Genomic DNA, 18,961 nt, shown 5'->3' with positions numbered 1-18,961 from the left:
AAAATGGCTAAAAAATGTTACTTTTGTGATAGATTATATTAAAATATCATTGGTTTGTGGTTTCTGGGTTGTTTTGTGATGAAAATAAATCAAAAATATGTTTTTTTTTTTTGTTTTGAAGAAGCTCCCATGACGGAACCCAATTTCGAGCAATCAACTTGCCAAAGGAAGAAAAAAACATTGCAATAGAAGAATCTTAAGAAATCCTAGGGGTTGGGGGTGAGATTGCCCTATTTATATTTTTCACTAAAAAGTCTCACGAAATTCACACCAATAGAAAATCCATTAAAATCGTCGGATTTTTGAATACCACGAGATTGTGATTCCATTGTTTAAAATCCTGATTGAATATCAATGGATTTGGACGGATTCTAAACTAATCCTTTAAAATCCTAATCGAATACCACGTGACTTTTTTTCAATACATTAAAATCCTAATCGAATACCAACGAATTTTTTTGTCCTAAAACAATCTATTAAAATCCTTTGAAATCTCAATCCAATACACCCCCCTTAAATTAACTTAGTTCAGAATTACTTTTTTTTTTCTTTTTAAAATAAATTTGAATTTTTTTTTCCCAAAAATAACTGATACTATAAAAACAGTTAATTTTTTAATATGAAGAGATGGCGAGTACCTGATATTATCTTTTTACAAATATAACAGAAACAAAATGTTTATTCCTTAATCAGGGGATAAAGAAGAAACAAAAGATATTATGGAGGGTAACATCATAACAAATAGTCACTACAGATTGTCAGAACTTGATTCACCTCCACATTTAGAAGCATGATTAAACGATCCAGACATAAGAAAAGAGAAAGAACCTTCTGAGTCTTCAAAGGGAGGTTGGGAGAATTCATTAAACCCACCAAAGTTACAGCCTTCAAAGTTCAAGGATGAGAAATAATTGATAGGATCATCAATATTACCTTTCACATCATTGATATTTTGAACTCCATTTTCACTTAAAGGATTTGATCCAAAACAGAAGTTCATACTTCCTACCTTACTGTTGTTGGTTCCTTTTTTTTCAAGATCATGCGTCTCAGCCAGTCCTTTAGTGTCATCCAAAGGAATGGCTGGTGTATGGCCTTGGAAAAGAGCAATGTGTCCAAAAAGCTTGTCTTTCCTTGAAAATGTTGTGCCACATGAACAAATCCATTTATCCTTACCACAGTGTTTCTCATGAGTTTTAAGATCTGCCATGACTGAAAACTTCTTGGTGTTGCATCTGCTGCAAATGTAGCTCTTGTCACAGTGTGTTCTTTTGTAGTGGTTTTTGACACATAAGATAGTCTTTAGAGGTTGAAACTTCTTGTGATCCTTGTTACGCTTGCAGCCAGAATAGGGGCAGGAATACCTCTTGATAAGTGTTGGTTCAGACCCAGCTTCTTTATGTGGTTTTGCAAGAGCTGCCGGAGTTTTGTACTCATCACCGTGGCCTCGCATGTGCATCCGGAGATTTGCATCCCTCTTGAATCCCTTCCCACATATTGTACAGAAATGTGTATGAGGTGCAAGGATTTCTTCTTTTTCCAATTGTAAAATCTCATAGGAACCAGGTGGAAGGTTCTCTCCCTCATCCACATCTTCTTCATCTTTTGCTTCATGTTCTTCCATATTGTAGTTTTGCTCCATTTCACAATTATTAGGCTGATCATTATGTGTGGACTGATCAAACAATTTGTTTCCACTATTATTTTGTGGCCGAATACCACTACTCGAGCCTGATCCAAAAGGAAGATTCATCCCGCGAAGCTGGCCAAGCTGTCCAGCCAATGGATTCGCGTTTGAAAGGGTGTGTCTAACAGAAGGGAGAAGACTACCTGCAGTAGAGATCAATTGAATAATAATTGATGTAAGATCAGCTGTGATGAGCTGCTGTTCCCGAGTCACGAGCTCATGAGGTTGTCCAAAAGGTTGGCACTTTTTATTAACAATCAAATGCACTAGTTCCTGGAGCTGATGAATCTTTTCTTCGAGGAAGGAAAGGTTATTCAACATCATATTGGGATCCCAATCTTCGATTTTATTGGCTTGTGATGAGTCATTCAATGGAACATTTTCTTGATCAGGGATCTTAATATCTTTGTTAGATTCACCGCGAAGCAAAGACTGGGTTGGAGAGGGTTGGTTGAATTCTTTGAAAGGTGCTTCAATCCTCACCCCATAGAAAGACGGAGGATCTGAGGACAAATTCGTCTGTAATCCATTCCCAGGAGAGGTTAAGGAAGAGGACCTTGCCCAGTTGTTACATAAGCTTCCTTTTCGATCCATTTTAAACTCTTTATGAGGAATCAAGATCCCTACCAATCAAAGGTACACTTGTGTAAAGAACAGGTGATGTACATCAAATATTTTATAAAAAATTAACAAAAGAAAATATCATATCGGATTCGATTATTTACTAAAGATCAAACTAGATGCGACCACTAAAAGGATCTAAATCAACATGATGATGGGAAAAAAACATGTAGATGATCCCCACTAGAAGGAATATACATTCAATATAGGTGTCCATGCGAATACAAATATCACATACCATAAGATTGACAATCGGTATAAAAAAAATTCATGAAATCAAAATTTCTCTAGCAAATCAATTAACTTTAGATGGCTACATGGCTAATTAGCTAGTAAAAGCCAAGGCTTCAATTTACTCAATACCTACACAGTAGTCTCAACTCTCAAGATCAACCTATTCTTCACTTCAGGTACTTCAGATCCAACTGGATCCAAATTCTGAAATTTCCCCCTCCCAACAAATATTCAAACCATCGTACAATCAGAACAAAGCAAAACCCTCAACCCATCACCCTTCAGTTCTATATGAAGCTGCATATTCTAATGCCCCATTTATAGATACTCAATAATTAAATCTCTTACAGGGAGAACTTAATAGTTACATACCTAAAGATTTCCCAACCCATCCACTCTCACCTCTTGCTCTTTCCAATCATTAACTACCCTAAATCCCAACATATCAAAATTGGCTGCAACTAAATACCAATTCAGATTTTGACCCAAGAACAGTAGGAGAAAAAAAAAAAAGGCAATTCAGAGAAAACCCATCAAAAGATTCAATAAGCCATTCAAGGCACAAATATAAAAAATGAAAAAAAAAGGGACAAGGGGCAGAAAAAGGAGCATGTTTTTCTGACCAAACCCTAGAACTCAAAGCATCAACAGAAATATATAGAATAAACTAAATCATGGAATGAAAGAACTTACAGTCACAGATTCAAAACTCAAAGGTTGCTCTAACAATATGAAAACTCCATTTCTCTGAGAGAGAAAAAAAAAATAATACGAGAAAAAAAAAATATGGGATGAGAAAGAAAACATAGGAACTGAAGTGAGTCTTATATAAGCAATCTCCGTTTACCTAGAAGCTTAACTCTTAACTATGTTCTGTTGTAAACACGGTGGAACCATATTTGGTCAACCCCACTATTACTGCCGTCCATCTGTGGGGTCAATGTTGTTTACCCCAAAAGGGACCCACACTGTGGGTCCATTTCTTATCAACTTATTTCCGCATCCATCAATCTCAACCGTTGGTTGGCTTTGATCGTGGTGTTAGATGATTGGAAGATCAATGAGATGGACAAGATAGAGAAAAGACAAAAAGTGTTGAGTTATGTTTTGAGATGAAAAGGCCAAAGGGTCCCACATAACCCACCTAGGATGATGATTCTCTGAAGTTTGGTTTTTCTATAAACATGCATGCATATGCAAATTTGACTTGGATTTTAAAAATAGACAATGTTTAATGGGGTGAGTTGGTGGAGGGGGGGGTTCTTGTGGGGGTGAGTGAAACTGGTGAAAGGGTGTGTGACCTTTCCCAGGAAGCTACGCTCCCTACAAGTAAAGGATTGGTGCTCCTTTTCATGTACTAAGCTTCCAAGTTCATGCCTTAATGACCTTGAAAAAAAACATGGTAACACGTGTATTGGACTTTGAAAAGTGTAAAACTGATAATTGTTGATAAGAAAATTACAATTTTATAAAATTAAATACAAGTAGTTGAGTAAAAAATTATAAACTTGTCTCTATTTTATTTTATTTTTCGTTAGTGATATTACTTTCCACTTTTTTTTCACATGCATTTTTTGTTATTAAATATTCAGTTTGTAAGATTATACGTGATACAGAAAAATGAGAGATACACTCGCATACGCTTATTATGACGGAATTAGAATATAGGAGTCAAAAAAATGAGATGATTCAGCTATAATTGGATAGTGAAAACAACGAAAATTTGAAGTGACGCGTGTATAAATGTATACGTAACATTGTTACGAGAGAGAGAGAGAGTAGTTTAAGAGTAAAAGTGAATGCGTGATGTGTGATTAGGTTCAGATACACGACTTTAAATTCTAGCATTGTTGCAATGAATTTCTTAGGTGTAAACACAGCACTCTTTTGAATATGCTTTTCTAGATATTTGTGATTCTGTGAAGCTATTCCACCAAATTCTTGTGGTGATGTAGTATAAAATAGATTTTGCTTCTTCTTTTTCATCTTCATCTTTTGTCTTTTAAAAAAAAAATCTTTGACATGTGCGTATAGTGCATATAAGTGTAGAACACAACCTTACTTAACTTAGTTACACTTTTAATATCTCTTTTGACTGAATGCCTTAAGGTTTAATTTTATTTTAAGAAGTAATAATTGAGATTAGGATCTACTATGTATTAAAAAAATATAATTTTGTTGCTACTCCATACACATGTTAAAAAAAATGTTTTATATGTGGATTATACAAAAATTATTTTCAAAACTGGAAGTAACTTTTGAAATTATATTGGGGTTTATTGAAAGACTTGCGCGAAATTTTCATTTCTTCTTGTGGTGATATATTGTGAAATAAATTTGAAATACTTCTCTAATAAAATTTGACTTAATACAGATTTGTGATTTATTTTATAATAAATGAATTATTTTTGCATTCAACTTTGACTCGCTAATGGTATGAGTTTTTTTTTTTTTTTTTTTTTTAGTTTGATCCATTGCTTTGGATGAGAAATAGAAGTAACAAATTTTGAAAAGTCTACACATAGGACCCATTAGCCAGCTGGTATGAGTCCCTCAACTTCCTTCTTTCTTTGAAATTTCCTCTCCACTACTTGGAACTCTCCAATAACTACAATTTTATTTGTATACATTACTGGCTACTCATACAAATTAGTTCATCATGTCATATCCATATTACTTTAGCAATATTACCCCCCCCCCCCCCCCCCCCCCAAAAAAATATATATATAAATGAAGATAGATTATTAATGCCCAAAGTATATGAGCCTTTGAAAGACTAAGCTTTTGAAAAAAAAAATATCGGTACAATTAATATTTGGAACTTGGGGTAGGATTCTTTGACATTGGTGTCAAATTTTAAAATTTAACTTCAAATTCTATCTGTTGATTTTTGCCAATCAACAGTTATTATTTATTGGGAATTAATTTTAATCAGTGAATTTGATTCCTAATGAGTGATAAGTGTTGATTGGCGAAAATTAAAGATTAGAATTTAATGTCAAATTTCAAATTATCCCTTGCAACTTATACATTGAATCCATTGTTCCAGCTAATAGCAAGCTGTCACATTCTGAAAGATCTATTTTTTGTCTTCTTCAAGCTTGTTGAAGTGTGTTGATCGATCTCCATTATATAAACAATAATAAACCGTCGCATGCTCGTGCCTTGATTTGTAAAAGCCAATCAAATCGTTTTCTTATTTTTGGAGATAGAGATTGGAATTGAAGAATGAGGCCGAGAAGTCGCGGCAATAGTAGAACTCCAAGTAAAGTTGTATCTTTCTAGGACAGAACGAAGTGACATAATTTATTGTTTCTTGTAAATTATTTTAGGTTTTGTGTTTCTCCACATAAAATAAAATTATTTTCTGCAACACAAAATTAAGAATCTTAGGATTTAAAAAAAATTAAAGACATTTTTAAAAAATTCATGTTACTAGATAAAAATAAAATTATCAAAATACCGGTTATCTTTTTCTCTAAAAAATATTATTATGAGATTGCAGTAGATATTAGTCTGTTTTAGTTAACAAAATTCAAACATCCTTTAGGGTTTTTCTTAAATAGGCTAAGTCTGATCTGATATGTTAGCCTTAAACAAAAATATTAACCTAGATCTATTAGTCTGTTTAAGCAATTAGATATTTAATAATTAAAATAATAATTTTATTTATTTTATTTAAAATAAATAATATAATATAAGCTGACCTATAGGTTTTATAGATCCTACCTTTAAAAGAAAGTCTATAACTTACTTTCTAAATAGTTTTTTTTTTTAAAAACCGAGCCTGATCTTTTTTACTGTATGTAATAGGTCAAATTTAATCTGATATAAGTTAAATTATAGGCACCTATTAAGCTACCGACTCATTTACACCCTACGCTAGACTTTTCCCCTTTGTTTTTAGCAAGTATACCCATACCCTGTAACCATATTCTAGTAGTACAAAATGGAGAATGGAGGCCCCGATCCAGAACATAGCCATCAATGATTTCGAGAAAAATGATTTAAGCAATGACGAAATGAGAGGATCACTTTAACAATGCATGATAATGACCATTTATAAAAGAAAAAGAAAAAAAAAAGGAAAAGAGAATTTTCACACGTGAATACCCCATCAGCACCAAAGTAGAGTCTTTTCTAATCCATTTGAGAATTGACCACTGACCCTCATTTCAACCATTCCCAGCAATGGTCTACCTCAACTACATCAAACCAACCAAAATTTCTTCGAACACAACCAAGTGACTCATTAAAAACTGTGTATTTAAGTGTGCCATATTCATAGTGTTATTTGATGCAATGGTATTCATTTCTCTTTTGATTTGATAGGAACCCCTTTGTACATTTGAACACGATCCTTCAAAGCATCTCTTCTAGGCCTAGCCATCTTGTTGTTAGGATCAAATAGTAGAACTTCTTCAAATGCTTTCAGAGCAAGGTTCAATTCTTTTTTATTCTCATAGGCATCACCAAGATTGTTCCATGCTGTGACATATCCTGGTTGAAGCTTTACAGCTGTCTCAAACTGAGCAATTCCTTTGTCAATCTTCCCATCACGGATATAGCTGACACCAAGAGCATTGTAAACCTATATTCATGGATTGGATGTCATCATTACCAAACTAGTTGTTAACAAGTCATATCACAAGAGGCCCATAATGATAGAATTGTATAACTATAATCCAACAGCATAGTGATGCTATCATTCTCCCATTTTCAAGGTAAATTCAAAATTCACCAATATATAATTTAATTTGTTAAGAGGGCGAGCCTTGGAGCAGCAGTAAGGTTGTTCCTTGTGATCGAGAGGTTACGGGTTCGAGTTTGGAAAACAGACTCTTTGCAAAAATACAAAGGTAAAGTTGCAAACAATAAACCCTCACCTCTATATCCTTGCAAGTTGAGGAGTCTTGTTCGCCGGGGTTTGCCCATTTTATAATTTAATTTATTAGCAATCAAACAATTATATATCAAATACATCTAACCTGGGCAAGATCCTGATTATCTCCGTCCCATTTCTCAATTGCTTGAAGCAAGAATTTGGTAGCAGCTGGGTAAAATTTCCTCCTTAACATCACTGCACCAAGTTCAAAAAGCTCGGTTGCACTTGCATCACCACTTCTTACTTGCTCCTGAGATAGTGGAAGAAAATTAGAAAGGAAAAAGGATCATAAAACAACTCTTTTGTATAATCTTTATTATGGTACCGACGACCAAACCAGAAAAAAGAAATAATCACATATGGTCTGATATGTTTCAGGTACGCTAATACCATATGTTTTGTTCATGAGAAACATTTATTAATCCAAAGGACCAAAAGGAAGAGGCATAGGCTCTTACTTGCAACTCTTTGGCAGAAAGGTCAAGTTCTCTGCGGACAAGAACTTGGCGAATCACAAAGTAAGTCCCAACACCCAGCAAACCCAATAACAATAGCACATATAATAGTTGGATCCCAAAATCAAACAACTCTCCAATCTCATATATCTCATTTATCTTCACTGAGTTGCTTGCGTATGAAACATCAGGAGTAATCATTGATATAGTTTGTCCTAACAAGAATGCTGAAACCCATTTGGATGACCTTCCCTCATCTTCAAGATCCTCGGCTGTAAAGTCATTCACTGAAAATCCACCAAGAAAAAATTGAATAAGGATGTCTCAAGTGACTAATGCAAGTTAAAAACAATATTGAAGATTTGGAATTAGCTGACATTTGCCCAAATGTTTGAACCAAGTTCAGCACAATGCATAGAATTAACAAGGTACACAACTTTTTTTTTTTATTAATTTTACTTATTTAGTAATCTGAATATTAAGAACAATCCATACAATTAAATTTCATGGAAATATCACAATTCTAATTGCCACCTAGAGCTGTCAAATTGGGTTGAATCCATTCCAACTGTTTGGCCCTTTGCACCCTTCCTAAAGACAACCTTCCTAAAGACAGGTTCAGTCCATAAATTTTTACCCATCTCCCTTAACCAATGGCTGAGGTGGATCAAGGTGGGTTGGCTCTCTTACTCAGCAAAAAATTTAAAATCTTTTTATGACAGTTAACATGGCCAATTATGCAGGTTTACCCCTAAGCCTGTTCAACAAGCTAGTCTATATTTACTTTTATGACTTATTCAAGTATTTTTCTTATTTTGAATCAAAATTTTTGTTTATTTTTGTTTATACTTTATACTAGTAAAGAAGAGTTATACTTTGGTGTTTTAAAAAAAATTTATTAATTGCTATGACTATTTATTTGTTTTTTCGATAGATTGAACTATTTAACCCAAGAATCTAAAATAATGGGTTTGGTTAGACTATTTGCCAAACTGTTCATAAAGAGGGTCACCCAACCCATTCATTCACCCATCCCCAGATCCATGATTGGTCATGGATGGTTGACACCTATATCAACCACAAACTCAAAAAACGTCCATTACTAAAACAAATGAATAAGAGAAACGGAAAGGGGGAAATCAAATTACAAAAACAAATCTGTAATATACTTTAAATAAGTGAAATAACATCGATTAAATCAAGTCCATTAGAAACAGTCAGACACAGACAGACACCTTTTCAACTAGCAAAAAAGGAACATCCATATCACTAACATTATATACAATAATGTAATTAACCTAGGGACTTTGGTAAATGTAAATGCATAAGACTGGTGTAATAATTAGTCCTGTAGTTGACCCAGAAAACTTCATGATCGTTTTCCTTTATGTTTTCTTAATCTTGGCATAATAGTGGAGTATTTCTTGATCATTATATAGATACAGTGCTTCAAAGATTTATCAAAATTTGAGCATGATAACATCAGATCATCAGATGGTCAGTATCTACAAAACCAACAGCATGCAGGAAAATTTGATATCAGCAAAAGCATATACATTTTTATAATTACACAATTTGTCATTTTTCTATAAAATACATGACACCAATTCACTCATGGTACGCTATAACATATTATGAATAAGAAAATTAAAAACAGGGAACAGGGAATTACTCTCAGATTGTTTTGTGATAAGGGTATTATTGATGGAATCCATTGGCATTTCCCTTTGAAACACCTGTCTTCGTCCATAATGGAAGAAAAACTTAGTATCCAGAACTTGAGGTGTGAACATAAGGCATGAACAATGAGAATACTTCAATATTAAACTGATAATGGTATTTGGAATGAAGCATTAGACAAGACCAAGTCTTTGAGCTGATTTTTTCAGGAAAATAGAAGAGAAATCAATGCATTAGTAGTAACAGTAAGAAAGAGTGAGAGGATGAGAATTTTAAGCGGAAAGATGGAACACAAGATTAAGTATATCAGTAGAGCTAATAAAATGCTTAATTTTGCTGTAAAGAAGGTAATAGTAAAACAACCTGAAGCACAATCCTGCTCTTCCTTGCATCAAGGTTGTCTCCATATAGAGTGGATCCTGTTTGCTGAATTCTCGAGGCTTTCATCTTTCTGTAAATAATGATTCAGGTTAACAATCATCCATGCATCATACTGAACCACTAAAGAAACAAGACATCTAAAAGGGTAACAAAACTGAATGCCTTGAATATAAATATGTAACACACACTATATATCTAGGAATTCATTTCCCTTCCTACTTAATTCGACAAAAACCATTCAATTTTAACATCCCAAAAACAACTTGAAACTTGGGAAAAAGAAAACTTAATAGCCAAAAACACAATCCAGTACTCTCATAAACAACATCAAAGGCTAACAAGTTTTAAATGAAGCATTGAAGAAAGCCAAAAGAAGCACCCCCCATGAATCGATTATTACTCAAGCTTTAATATTTTTTTCAACCAAGAGGCAAAAATGGCATAAAATTGAACAATTTTGGTCAAAGTATAGAGAGATAGGAAATGAGATTACTTTACAGAGAAAGAGTAACCATGAGGAGCTGAGGATTGGGAAGGCCACGAAGCAGTAAGTTTGCAAGGGAATTGGTTGCAGATAAGGGTAAAGGGAGCAGATTCATTGATGGGTTTGGTGATAAATTTGGATGGGATAAGAGTGGAAAGAGAAGGAGGAGAAGAGTATGAGAAAACGAGGAAGTGAGTGGAAATGGAACCACCCCTCATCTTCTTCTCTTCTCTTCAACTTTTTGCGCTGTTCCTGTTTGAGTTACAGAGGTTATCTTGTGATTGTGCCACCTCGGACGGAAAATAACACCGTTGCATGACGTTCCACTTATCCTTATTAATAATATAGATATAATAAAAATACCCTTTTTTCTGGAATTTATCTAAATGTACCCGTACTGTGTCTTTGCTCTTATTGCAAATTCTTCTAAACTAGAAAAAGAATACAAAAAAAAAAAAAACAGAGTTTTTATGCAATGTATCTGGTACAGGTTATTTTGAAATATTGCTAGACATCTGAAAGTGGGTAAATAGAGATTATCAAAAAATTTGCCTAGCTAACCCATTTGCCGAGCAATTGAATTTTGTATGTAAAATTGGACCAAAAATACTATACTTAGTGGACGTTTGGTTCAGGAGAAAATTTTTAAATACTAGAAAAATATAATTACTAAGAAAATAGTGAAAAAGTAAGTTTGATAAGAAAATGTAAAAAAAGTTGTTTGGTTAAAAAAAAAGAGTTTGCTATTTGTCATTTTAAATGACATAAGTTATGTCATTTTAGGAGAGAGATAGACACAGAAAAACAGAAATCATAGAAGAGAGAAAATGGGTAGTTTTTTTAATTTAAAATTCAAATTTTCTGTGTTTGTATCTTTCTTAAAATGACATAACTTTCTCTGTCATTTAAAATGACAAACCAGAAAAAATTTATGAAATCTATATTTAGTTGGAGGTAAAATATTAATGGAAAAATGAGTTGCATTTACCAAAATAACCCTTTTTTAGAATACATGGTGTGACTACTATCTTGTGAATTATGTATATGTATGTACTAGATGTAAATAATGCCTTCAAGATCTCGATCGTAGGATTGTGGGTTCTACTTTTAATTTAGCATTGCTTTTAATATGCAGTTCAAGTGGTATAAGCTGCAGTAACTATATTTAATATTGATGGATATGCGGTAGCACAAGATTTCGGAAGATGGACATTTTCGTAACAAAAGTAGAGCTAATTTTTTTCATTTTCCTATTCTTCTGCAAATCCACCTTCAAGGTGGTATTTGTAAACAGTGTTTTTGACATCAATTTACACACAACACTGATTTGCAGGGGTAAAATGATTGCGTAGTTTTATTTCTCTTAACTCTCTACCAAACATGGCATTAATGGTATCCTACTCCGACTTACCCAGCAATTCCATCAAAAATCACCTACCAAACACCCCCTTAAATCCTACTTCGACGGTGGTATTTGAGTGATAATCATCTAAGTGAAAAAGGTGAACATTGGAGGTAACAAAACTACCCTTTGTTTGCTGTGAAAAGTAGAACAAGATTTAAGTAGAAAATAAAAACAACCCTGTAATTATTCTTTGCACAAATGGGTGTGATGTTTTTTTTTTTTAAGTACAAAGAATGGGCCTAAGCGTAAAAGAAAAGCAAAGCTAAACAACGTTAATCAGCTGGGCATCAGATCCCAACAAAGAAAAAAATCATTGGGAACAATTAGGAAGAACAACATAATTCTCATGAGCGTGGGCAGCAACAACAGCCAGCCAATTGGCACACCTATTTCTATCCCTGCGGGTATGGTGTGATGCTTTTGAGTATTGAGAAAAAAAGGTTTTTGTAATTTGATGACTTTAAGCAACAGTAGTTCTCATTAGGATTATTTTGTAAAAGGATTATTTTGTAATTTTTCATCAATGTTTTATCTTCAACCAAACATAGATTCAGGGAATTTCACTCAATTTTTTCGGTAATGTTTTGCCCAACCAAATAACTTTTTTTAACTTTCCTACCTAACTCGCTTTTCCTGCAAATACCTAGTAATTATATTTCCCTGGTAAAAAATTTTTTACATGTACCAAACACTTGTTATTTTAAATAATATATATATTGGTCTTTTATATTCTTTGTTTTACAAAATTAGAAATAGAGAGTGAAAGAAAAAATATTACAAAGGAACTTAAAATGACATAAAAGGGTTTTATAGATATAATGGTGCATGACACTTTTTGTATTATGTTATAGACACATAAATATTGTGGGTTCTACTACAGGAAAAAATATATTGGAATGAATAGAAAAAAAGTTATGACACTTCTATTTCCGGACATAAAATTATATAGAGGTAGGATCGTTTGATATTGGTGTCAAATTTGAAGTTTGACACTTCATACGAGAGTCATTAGATAAAAAAATCAATGGTGTCATATGCATACAAATTAGAGTCATTGATCTTTTTTATCTAATAGCTCTCAGATGATGTGTCAAAGGATCTTACCTTAATTATATATTTTAAAATACAAATATTTTTTATAATTTTTAAATACATATAAATAAAGGCATGAAAGCATGTCATGATTAAAAACCAAAAATCAGTAAAAAATAAAAGTGAGATTATGAAACAACTTATAATGTTCACGAATTTAAATTTCCTTATATTCTTTTTCATAGATAGAAGTTGCCTTGGGGATCATTCCGAAAGTCACATAGCTGGACCAGGGCTGATGTCGAGTTGGACTTCTCACTTAGGAGGTTCAATAGATAAGCAGCGTCCGGTAGAGGGAGAATTTTTTTTTTTATCTAAAAATCTTAATTTTTAGAAATATAATTTTTCTGTTCAGTTTACGATAATATCTAAAAATATAAAATTTAAAAAAACTCAGTTTGGTGAAAATCTTAGAGAATTCCGCATACCAAATGCGCTAAGACACGTGCTCCGGCAATCTGGAACGTTGATTTGTGACTTACGATCATGTACCTCCTCTTATATATCTACCATCATCACCTACGAACGAGATGGTAGATATAGAACAATGCTTTGTATATATTAGAATAGTGTTTTCCAAGTCATCATTTTTTCCGCATCACATTTTAAACCACTCTTAATAAGCCCTAATGAGCTCTCTACAGACATCCCTTACTGTGTTTCCATCGAACCTTGGCTAAAGGTATTAGATTTCTCGTTGTCAGTTATCTTGACCTTAAGCTTCGTAGATACAATTATCAACTTTTCATATAGATTTTGTGTTCACGTCCAAATAGAAATATAAACATAAAATTGAGTAATTTTATATAAGTAATAATAAATTTTATTTTAATTGTTTTGAGTAGGTTAAACTTATATTTTTTTAATATAATTTTTTACGATTATTTTATTATCGTTGAATCAAATTAAATTAAAAGTTCATTTGATGTCATTTTTAATTATTTTTAGGATTTATTTTTTTTGCATTGCATGCAGATAAATTATCTACATTGAGCCTAAAATGGGAAGAGTGACCATTCTGCCACGCTTCACCAAATTATTTACCAGAACAGTAAAAATTCTCGGAATGCCACGCGACATAATTCGCTACACTATGCAGCGAATTATGCTTACAAATATTTCGTTACACAGTATAGCGAAATATGTCATGTCAAGCTGTACAGTCAGCAAAAATGACACGTGTCAAGCAGGCAGTAATTCGCTACACTATGTAGCAAATTAGGCTTGGATTACTGCCTGCTTGGATTATTGCATGCTTGACATGTGTCATTACTGTTGGCTGTGCAGCCTGACATGACATATTTCGCTACACTGTGTAACGAATTATTTGCAAGCATAATTCGCCTGCACAGTGTTGAGAAATATGTCGCGTGGCATTCTGAAAATTTTTACTATTGGTGTGGCAGTCTGATAAATAATTCGGTGAAGCGTGGCAAAATGGTCACTGTTCTGACCTAAAATGATATTATTTTGAAGTAGAAATTAAAATATTTTTATAATTTTAATTTATTTAAGAAATGAAGGAAAATAACTTTTATGACTTTTTTTTTTATTTCTTATTTTTTCCTCCGAAGCTTAGTGAATAGTAGCACCAAACCTAAACAAAACACTGAGACGTTATGTTCACCGGTATGGTGGTTGAAACCTCCGTCTTCTTTCGATGAATCCGAGGAAACCCCTTTTTTAGTTAACACTTAATAACTCACACAGTCTCTCTCTCTCTCTCTCTCTCTCTCTCTCTGTGTGTGTGTGTGTGTCTGTGTGTGTATAAAACTTATTCTTCATTTCTTCTTCTTCTTCTTCCACATTCCATGGCTCAGCTTCTTCAGACTCCGTTCATTCCTTCCTCCTCCGCCCTCCGCCGAAACGGCATTATTCCCCAACGGAGAACGACTAGACCCCTCGTCTTTCGGGCAAAGATCCGGGAAATTTTCATGCCGGCGCTCAGCTCCACCATGACCGAAGGCAAAATCGTGTCGTGGATCAAATCCCAAGGTGACAAGCTCTCCAAAGGGGACAGCGTCGTCGTCGTAGAATCCGACAAGGCCGACATGGACGTCGAGACCTTCTACGACGGCTACCTCGCCGCCATCGTCGTCGAAGAAGGCGGCGTCGCCGCCGTCGGATCTCCCATCGCCTTCCTCGCCGAGACCGAGGACGAGATTGCTCAAGCCATGTCCAAAGCTCAATCACATTCATCTTCTTCTTCCTCACCCTCACCACCACCACCACCACCACCACCATTGGAATCTCAACCGGAGAAGGTTGTGGTTGTCAATAATGTGGGTCCCGTTTCTCCGGCGAAGGCTCCGGCGGTTTCTTCGAGGCATCCAGCGTCGGAGGGAGGAAAGAGGGTGGTGGCGTCGCCGTATGCGAAGAAGCTTGCGAAGGAGTTGAAGGTGGAATTGGGGAAAATCGTTGGGAGTGGACCAATGGGGAGGATTGTAGCCAAGGATGTTGAAGCATTTGCAAGTAGTGGTGGTGTTGGTGTTGATGTTGGTGTTGGTGTTGGTTCTTCTGAGAGTGTTGAGTTGGGAAGTGTGGTTCCTTTCACGACAATGCAGAGTGCTGTTAGTAGGAATATGGTGGAGAGTTTGGGAGTTCCCACTTTCAGAGTTGGTTACACCATCTTCACTGATGCGCTTGATGCTCTCTACAAGAAGGTCCGTTTTTTTTATATGCAATGCATCGAACATTCTTCTTTTGGTTTTCTACTGTTGTTGGCTTGGCTATATCATGTGGATAATATTGGTTTTTATTTCAATGCTTGTTTTTTGTTTTTCTCTTGTGTTGTGCAATGTTGCAATGACATGTTTAATGCACTGCACAGGGTGGCCACGTCATTGTTATAGATCATTCATGCTTGTTTTTTGGACTAAGCTTGGTAATGTTGCCTTTAGTGATTCACACTCACCGCCCAAAAAAAAGAAAAGGGTGAAGAAAAGAAAACCAGGAACTTAAATACTTTGTAGTTTGTATGCAGTACTAAGTGTGAATGTTCTAGCACAAAGTAAATACCATATATTCTTAACTTTATTAACTGGACTACTCTTTGTATGATATGTTTGCAACGATCATATTGGATAGAAAGTGGTTCGGTTATTAGAATATTTCAACCTTTTCATAGAGTCAGATTAGGATTAAATATCTCAGGTCAATGATTTATGTATTTATTTTATTAAATGATATATTATGACTATGCTTGCTACTAGATGACGAATATCACAATGGTTCTTTGGAGATTTCAATGTCTAATATGTCATGACACTTTATCCAATTTAAGAATTGACTACTATGTATGCTTACTTTGGAGTTTGGATGGCTTTCTTGGGACTTGTGATGAATGGGTAGTTTAGTCATTGACAAAGCCAAATGCAAGGATTCAGGATCTTCATAGAACACAAAATCGATAAAAAAAAGCTGGGAAAGAAATTTGTTACCAAGTGTAACTAACGAATTTCTCAGCTAAATAAAAGGAAAAACGCTAGCCATGTATGATTATATGTTCTTCATGAAGTTGTTATTTTAACGTGCTGCAGGCCGTTTAGGATACTTTGATATCTTCAGTTTTTCATATTATTCTGAGTACCCTGGACTTCTGGATTCATGCCCAAACTGTTAATATTTCTTTATTGATTGATTCTATTTTATGAAATATCAGATCAAGTCAAAGGGAGTTACTATGACAGCGTTGCTTGCCAAGGCTACAGCACTTGCGCTGGTTAAACACCCTGTTATAAACTCTAGTTGTAGAGATGGTAATAGCTTTACATATAATAGCAGCATCAACATTGCAGTTGCTGTGGCGACAGATGGCGGACTGATTACACCAGTGCTTCAGGATGCTGATAAGGTTTTTGATACTCTATTTTGAGCAGCTTCTAATTTTTTTCCTTCTAATGTAAGATGGTGCTTAATTGTAAAAGGGTATATTTGATGCATGTGGTAGGTTGATCTGTATTCATTGTCAAGAAAGTGGAAGGAGTTGGTTGATAAGGCCCGGGCCAAGCAGCTGCAACCTCATGAATACAACACAGGTATAGTAATTACATATTTATACTTTACTGGGATTTTTTTTATCTCAATGAGTTTTCCATTTTATCGTAGAATCCTTAAATCTTGTAGGTAAGGATTAGGATATTGATACTGAACTTAACATTAATATCATCAGAGTCTCACTATATACATAAGATTTATCTTAGTCCAAAAGAAAGGAATGGCTCAGAGCTTTCAAAGATGAATGACATTAGTTGATTTCATGATTGTTATGGGCTATTGTTCTAAAGGTTAATTCCAGTCTGAAAATTGGATTATGATGCTCTGATGGATAATCATCTATTGTCTAAACTTTTCCTTTTGCTGCTACAATTCATAGAATTTTAAAGGCTATACTTTCTTGTTATTATTCTGTGGTAGGCAATATGTGTAGTGTAGGTATTCATGAATTGAATGCTGGTTTAGTGGGAAAATTGGGAGACCTCTAGGGAACTCTTGAGCCTAGGTATTTGGTTTGAGGGAGTTGAGGCTTTCTGGGTTTATTTTCTGCATTTTATGTTGTATTAGTGTATGTTAGAAGAGGCTATACCTCTATTGTTAATGAATTCAGTAGTGTATTTTTCCGGGTTCCATCAGTGGCCCATTTTGTGTGGACTATAAAGTGCTGGCTAGTACGATTCTACCTGATATATTTGTTTTTATTGTTTCTGATATGGGGATCTCTTGAAGAAGCAAGATACAGATTTGTCATATTTACCTAAAGGACGGGGTATATTATGTCCTTTATATGGTTGTTGAACTCTGGCATTCAATTGAGCCAAATTAAGGACTCTCTCTCTCTGATATTTCCTCCCTCATTGTTCGCTTTTGTTTTTCTAGGTACTTTCACTCTTTCCAACCTGGGAATGTTTGGCGTTGATCGCTTTGATGCTATTCTTCCACCTGGAACTGTGAGTATTCTAACTTGTGTTCAAATTACAACAGTGATGGACATCATGAATGTGATCATTCTCTGGATTTATTTGTATAGGGAGCAATAATGGCTGTTGGATCATCACAGCCAACTCTTGTGGCTACCAAGGATGGTCGCATTGGAAAGAAGAACCAAATGCAGGTATGAGAGTCCAGGCATTTATATCTAAGATCATCACTTATTTTATTTTATTTTGTTAAAGAAATGCAAATCCAGGCCCAGACTTCTGTTTTCTTGTAATTGAAGAAATGCAAATTTGCAGGTCAATGTCACAGCAGATCATCGAGTAATCTATGGTGCTGATCTTGCTTCATTCCTGCAAACACTGTCACAGATTATTGAGGACCCTAAAGATCTTACTTTCTAGTCTCCTTTACCTACATTCTAATGGCACATTTTCTGGTTAAAAAAATGAAAGACGTTTCTTTCTGGGTATGATTCCTCTCATCATGGTTATGGGTTATTGATTGTTGACAAGCCGTAAATGAGGAGCCAATTAAAGAACAGGAGCAGTGTTTTGAATAGGAAAGCTGAGTTGTAGTTTCTCAAATGAGATTTTGTCAAATATGCCATTTTCATTTTTCTTTAATGCTGTCTGATTATAAATTTTTAATTTTTTGGCTGTTCATTACTGTCTAATAATCTGCATTATTTGTGTAAGCGTGAAACTTTTTTTTAAATTCTATGTCTAGAAAAAAAGATTGAAAAATGATAATGTTACTTACAGAAAACCTGTGAAATCACCTTTATCTATACTATCCTACCTTGCTGTCTAAGGCACCACTATTCGGGCCTATGCCTGTGGAGTGGGGTACACTGGGATTGCTAGTTTGTTACTGCACAAAAACTGGGGGGTATCTTTCCTTAATTTCTTAATTATATGTATTTCATTATAATCTTAAATATTTGATCTTTTAGTTTATTTTTAAAACTTTACTTAACTAATTATATATTTGTTATTCACTTTTCAAAAAAAATAAATTAAGTTTACATATTTTTATTTCCAGTCTAAACGGATACTTCACATAAGAAGAATTTTTACATATATGAACAACTTATATTAACAAT

General features: G+C 34.3%; 3 protein-coding genes across 4 annotated transcripts; 1 reads left to right on the top strand and 2 right to left on the bottom strand.

The window, feature by feature from the left end:
- Positions 1-661: 661 nt before the first annotated feature.
- LOC133291956 (protein SENSITIVE TO PROTON RHIZOTOXICITY 1-like) lies at positions 662-3,379 on the bottom strand. Its single transcript, XM_061490315.1, has 2 exons — positions 3,236-3,379; positions 662-2,310 (listed from the first exon to the last, which is right to left on the bottom strand). The coding sequence occupies exon 2, from the start codon at positions 2,279-2,281 to the stop codon at positions 749-751; it is 1,533 nt and encodes a 510-aa protein (XP_061346299.1). The 5' UTR covers positions 2,282-2,310; positions 3,236-3,379; the 3' UTR covers positions 662-748.
- Positions 3,380-6,545: 3,166 nt separating this feature from the next.
- Positions 6,546-10,728, bottom strand: LOC133291958 (tetratricopeptide repeat domain-containing protein PYG7, chloroplastic). The gene is made up of 6 exons (XM_061490318.1): positions 10,437-10,728; positions 9,926-10,013; positions 9,555-9,618; positions 7,886-8,169; positions 7,531-7,677; positions 6,546-7,133 (listed from the first exon to the last, which is right to left on the bottom strand). Exons 1-6 carry the CDS (start codon positions 10,643-10,645, stop codon positions 6,852-6,854), a joined length of 1,074 nt encoding a protein of 357 aa, XP_061346302.1. The 5' UTR covers positions 10,646-10,728; the 3' UTR covers positions 6,546-6,851.
- A 3,824-nt stretch (positions 10,729-14,552) lies between these two features.
- Positions 14,553-18,544, top strand: LOC133291957 (dihydrolipoyllysine-residue acetyltransferase component 5 of pyruvate dehydrogenase complex, chloroplastic). Of its 2 annotated transcripts, XM_061490317.1 has the most exons (7): positions 14,553-15,206; positions 15,267-15,587; positions 16,586-16,777; positions 16,874-16,961; positions 17,800-17,870; positions 17,951-18,034; positions 18,156-18,544. In XM_061490317.1, the coding sequence occupies exons 1-7, from the start codon at positions 14,736-14,738 to the stop codon at positions 18,258-18,260; spliced, it is 1,332 nt and encodes a 443-aa protein (XP_061346301.1). In that variant the 5' UTR covers positions 14,553-14,735; the 3' UTR covers positions 18,261-18,544. The 2 variants fall into 2 exon arrangements, with proteins under 2 accessions (XP_061346301.1, XP_061346300.1); XM_061490316.1 differs by having other exon boundaries at positions 14,553-15,587.
- The last annotated feature ends 417 nt before the right edge of the window (positions 18,545-18,961 follow it).

This window comes from Gastrolobium bilobum, unplaced genomic scaffold (genome assembly GCF_033153095.1).
Source record: "Gastrolobium bilobum isolate Gb01-03AN ecotype WA unplaced genomic scaffold, APGP_CSIRO_Gbil_v1 utg45058, whole genome shotgun sequence".
NCBI lineage: Eukaryota > Viridiplantae > Streptophyta > Magnoliopsida > Fabales > Fabaceae > Gastrolobium > Gastrolobium bilobum.
The sequence above is the reverse complement of the archived record's forward strand: the minus strand, read 5'-3'. Positions and strand labels throughout refer to the sequence as shown.

What these genes read in the sequence shown, in the direction of transcription:
- LOC133291956 (XM_061490315.1), bottom strand. Translation starts at nt 2,281, where the DNA reads ATGGATCGAAAAGGAAGCTTATGTAACAACTGGGCAAGGTCCTCTTCC.
- LOC133291958 (XM_061490318.1), bottom strand. Translation starts at nt 10,645, where the DNA reads ATGAGGGGTGGTTCCATTTCCACTCACTTCCTCGTTTTCTCATACTCT. An exon ending in GGTTACTCTTTCTCTGTAAA is followed by an intron (nt 10,014 to 10,436) that starts GTAATCTCATTT and finishes CATTATTTACAG; the next exon opens with AAAGATGAAAGCCTCGAGAA. An exon ending in TTTCTGCCAAAGAGTTGCAA is followed by an intron (nt 7,678 to 7,885) that starts GTAAGAGCCTAT and finishes CCACTATCTCAG; the next exon opens with GAGCAAGTAAGAAGTGGTGA.
- LOC133291957 (XM_061490316.1), top strand. Translation starts at nt 14,736, where the DNA reads ATGGCTCAGCTTCTTCAGACTCCGTTCATTCCTTCCTCCTCCGCCCTC. An exon ending in TGCTTCAGGATGCTGATAAG is followed by an intron (nt 16,778 to 16,873) that starts GTTTTTGATACT and finishes TGCATGTGGTAG; the next exon opens with GTTGATCTGTATTCATTGTC. An exon ending in CTATTCTTCCACCTGGAACT is followed by an intron (nt 17,871 to 17,950) that starts GTGAGTATTCTA and finishes TTATTTGTATAG; the next exon opens with GGAGCAATAATGGCTGTTGG.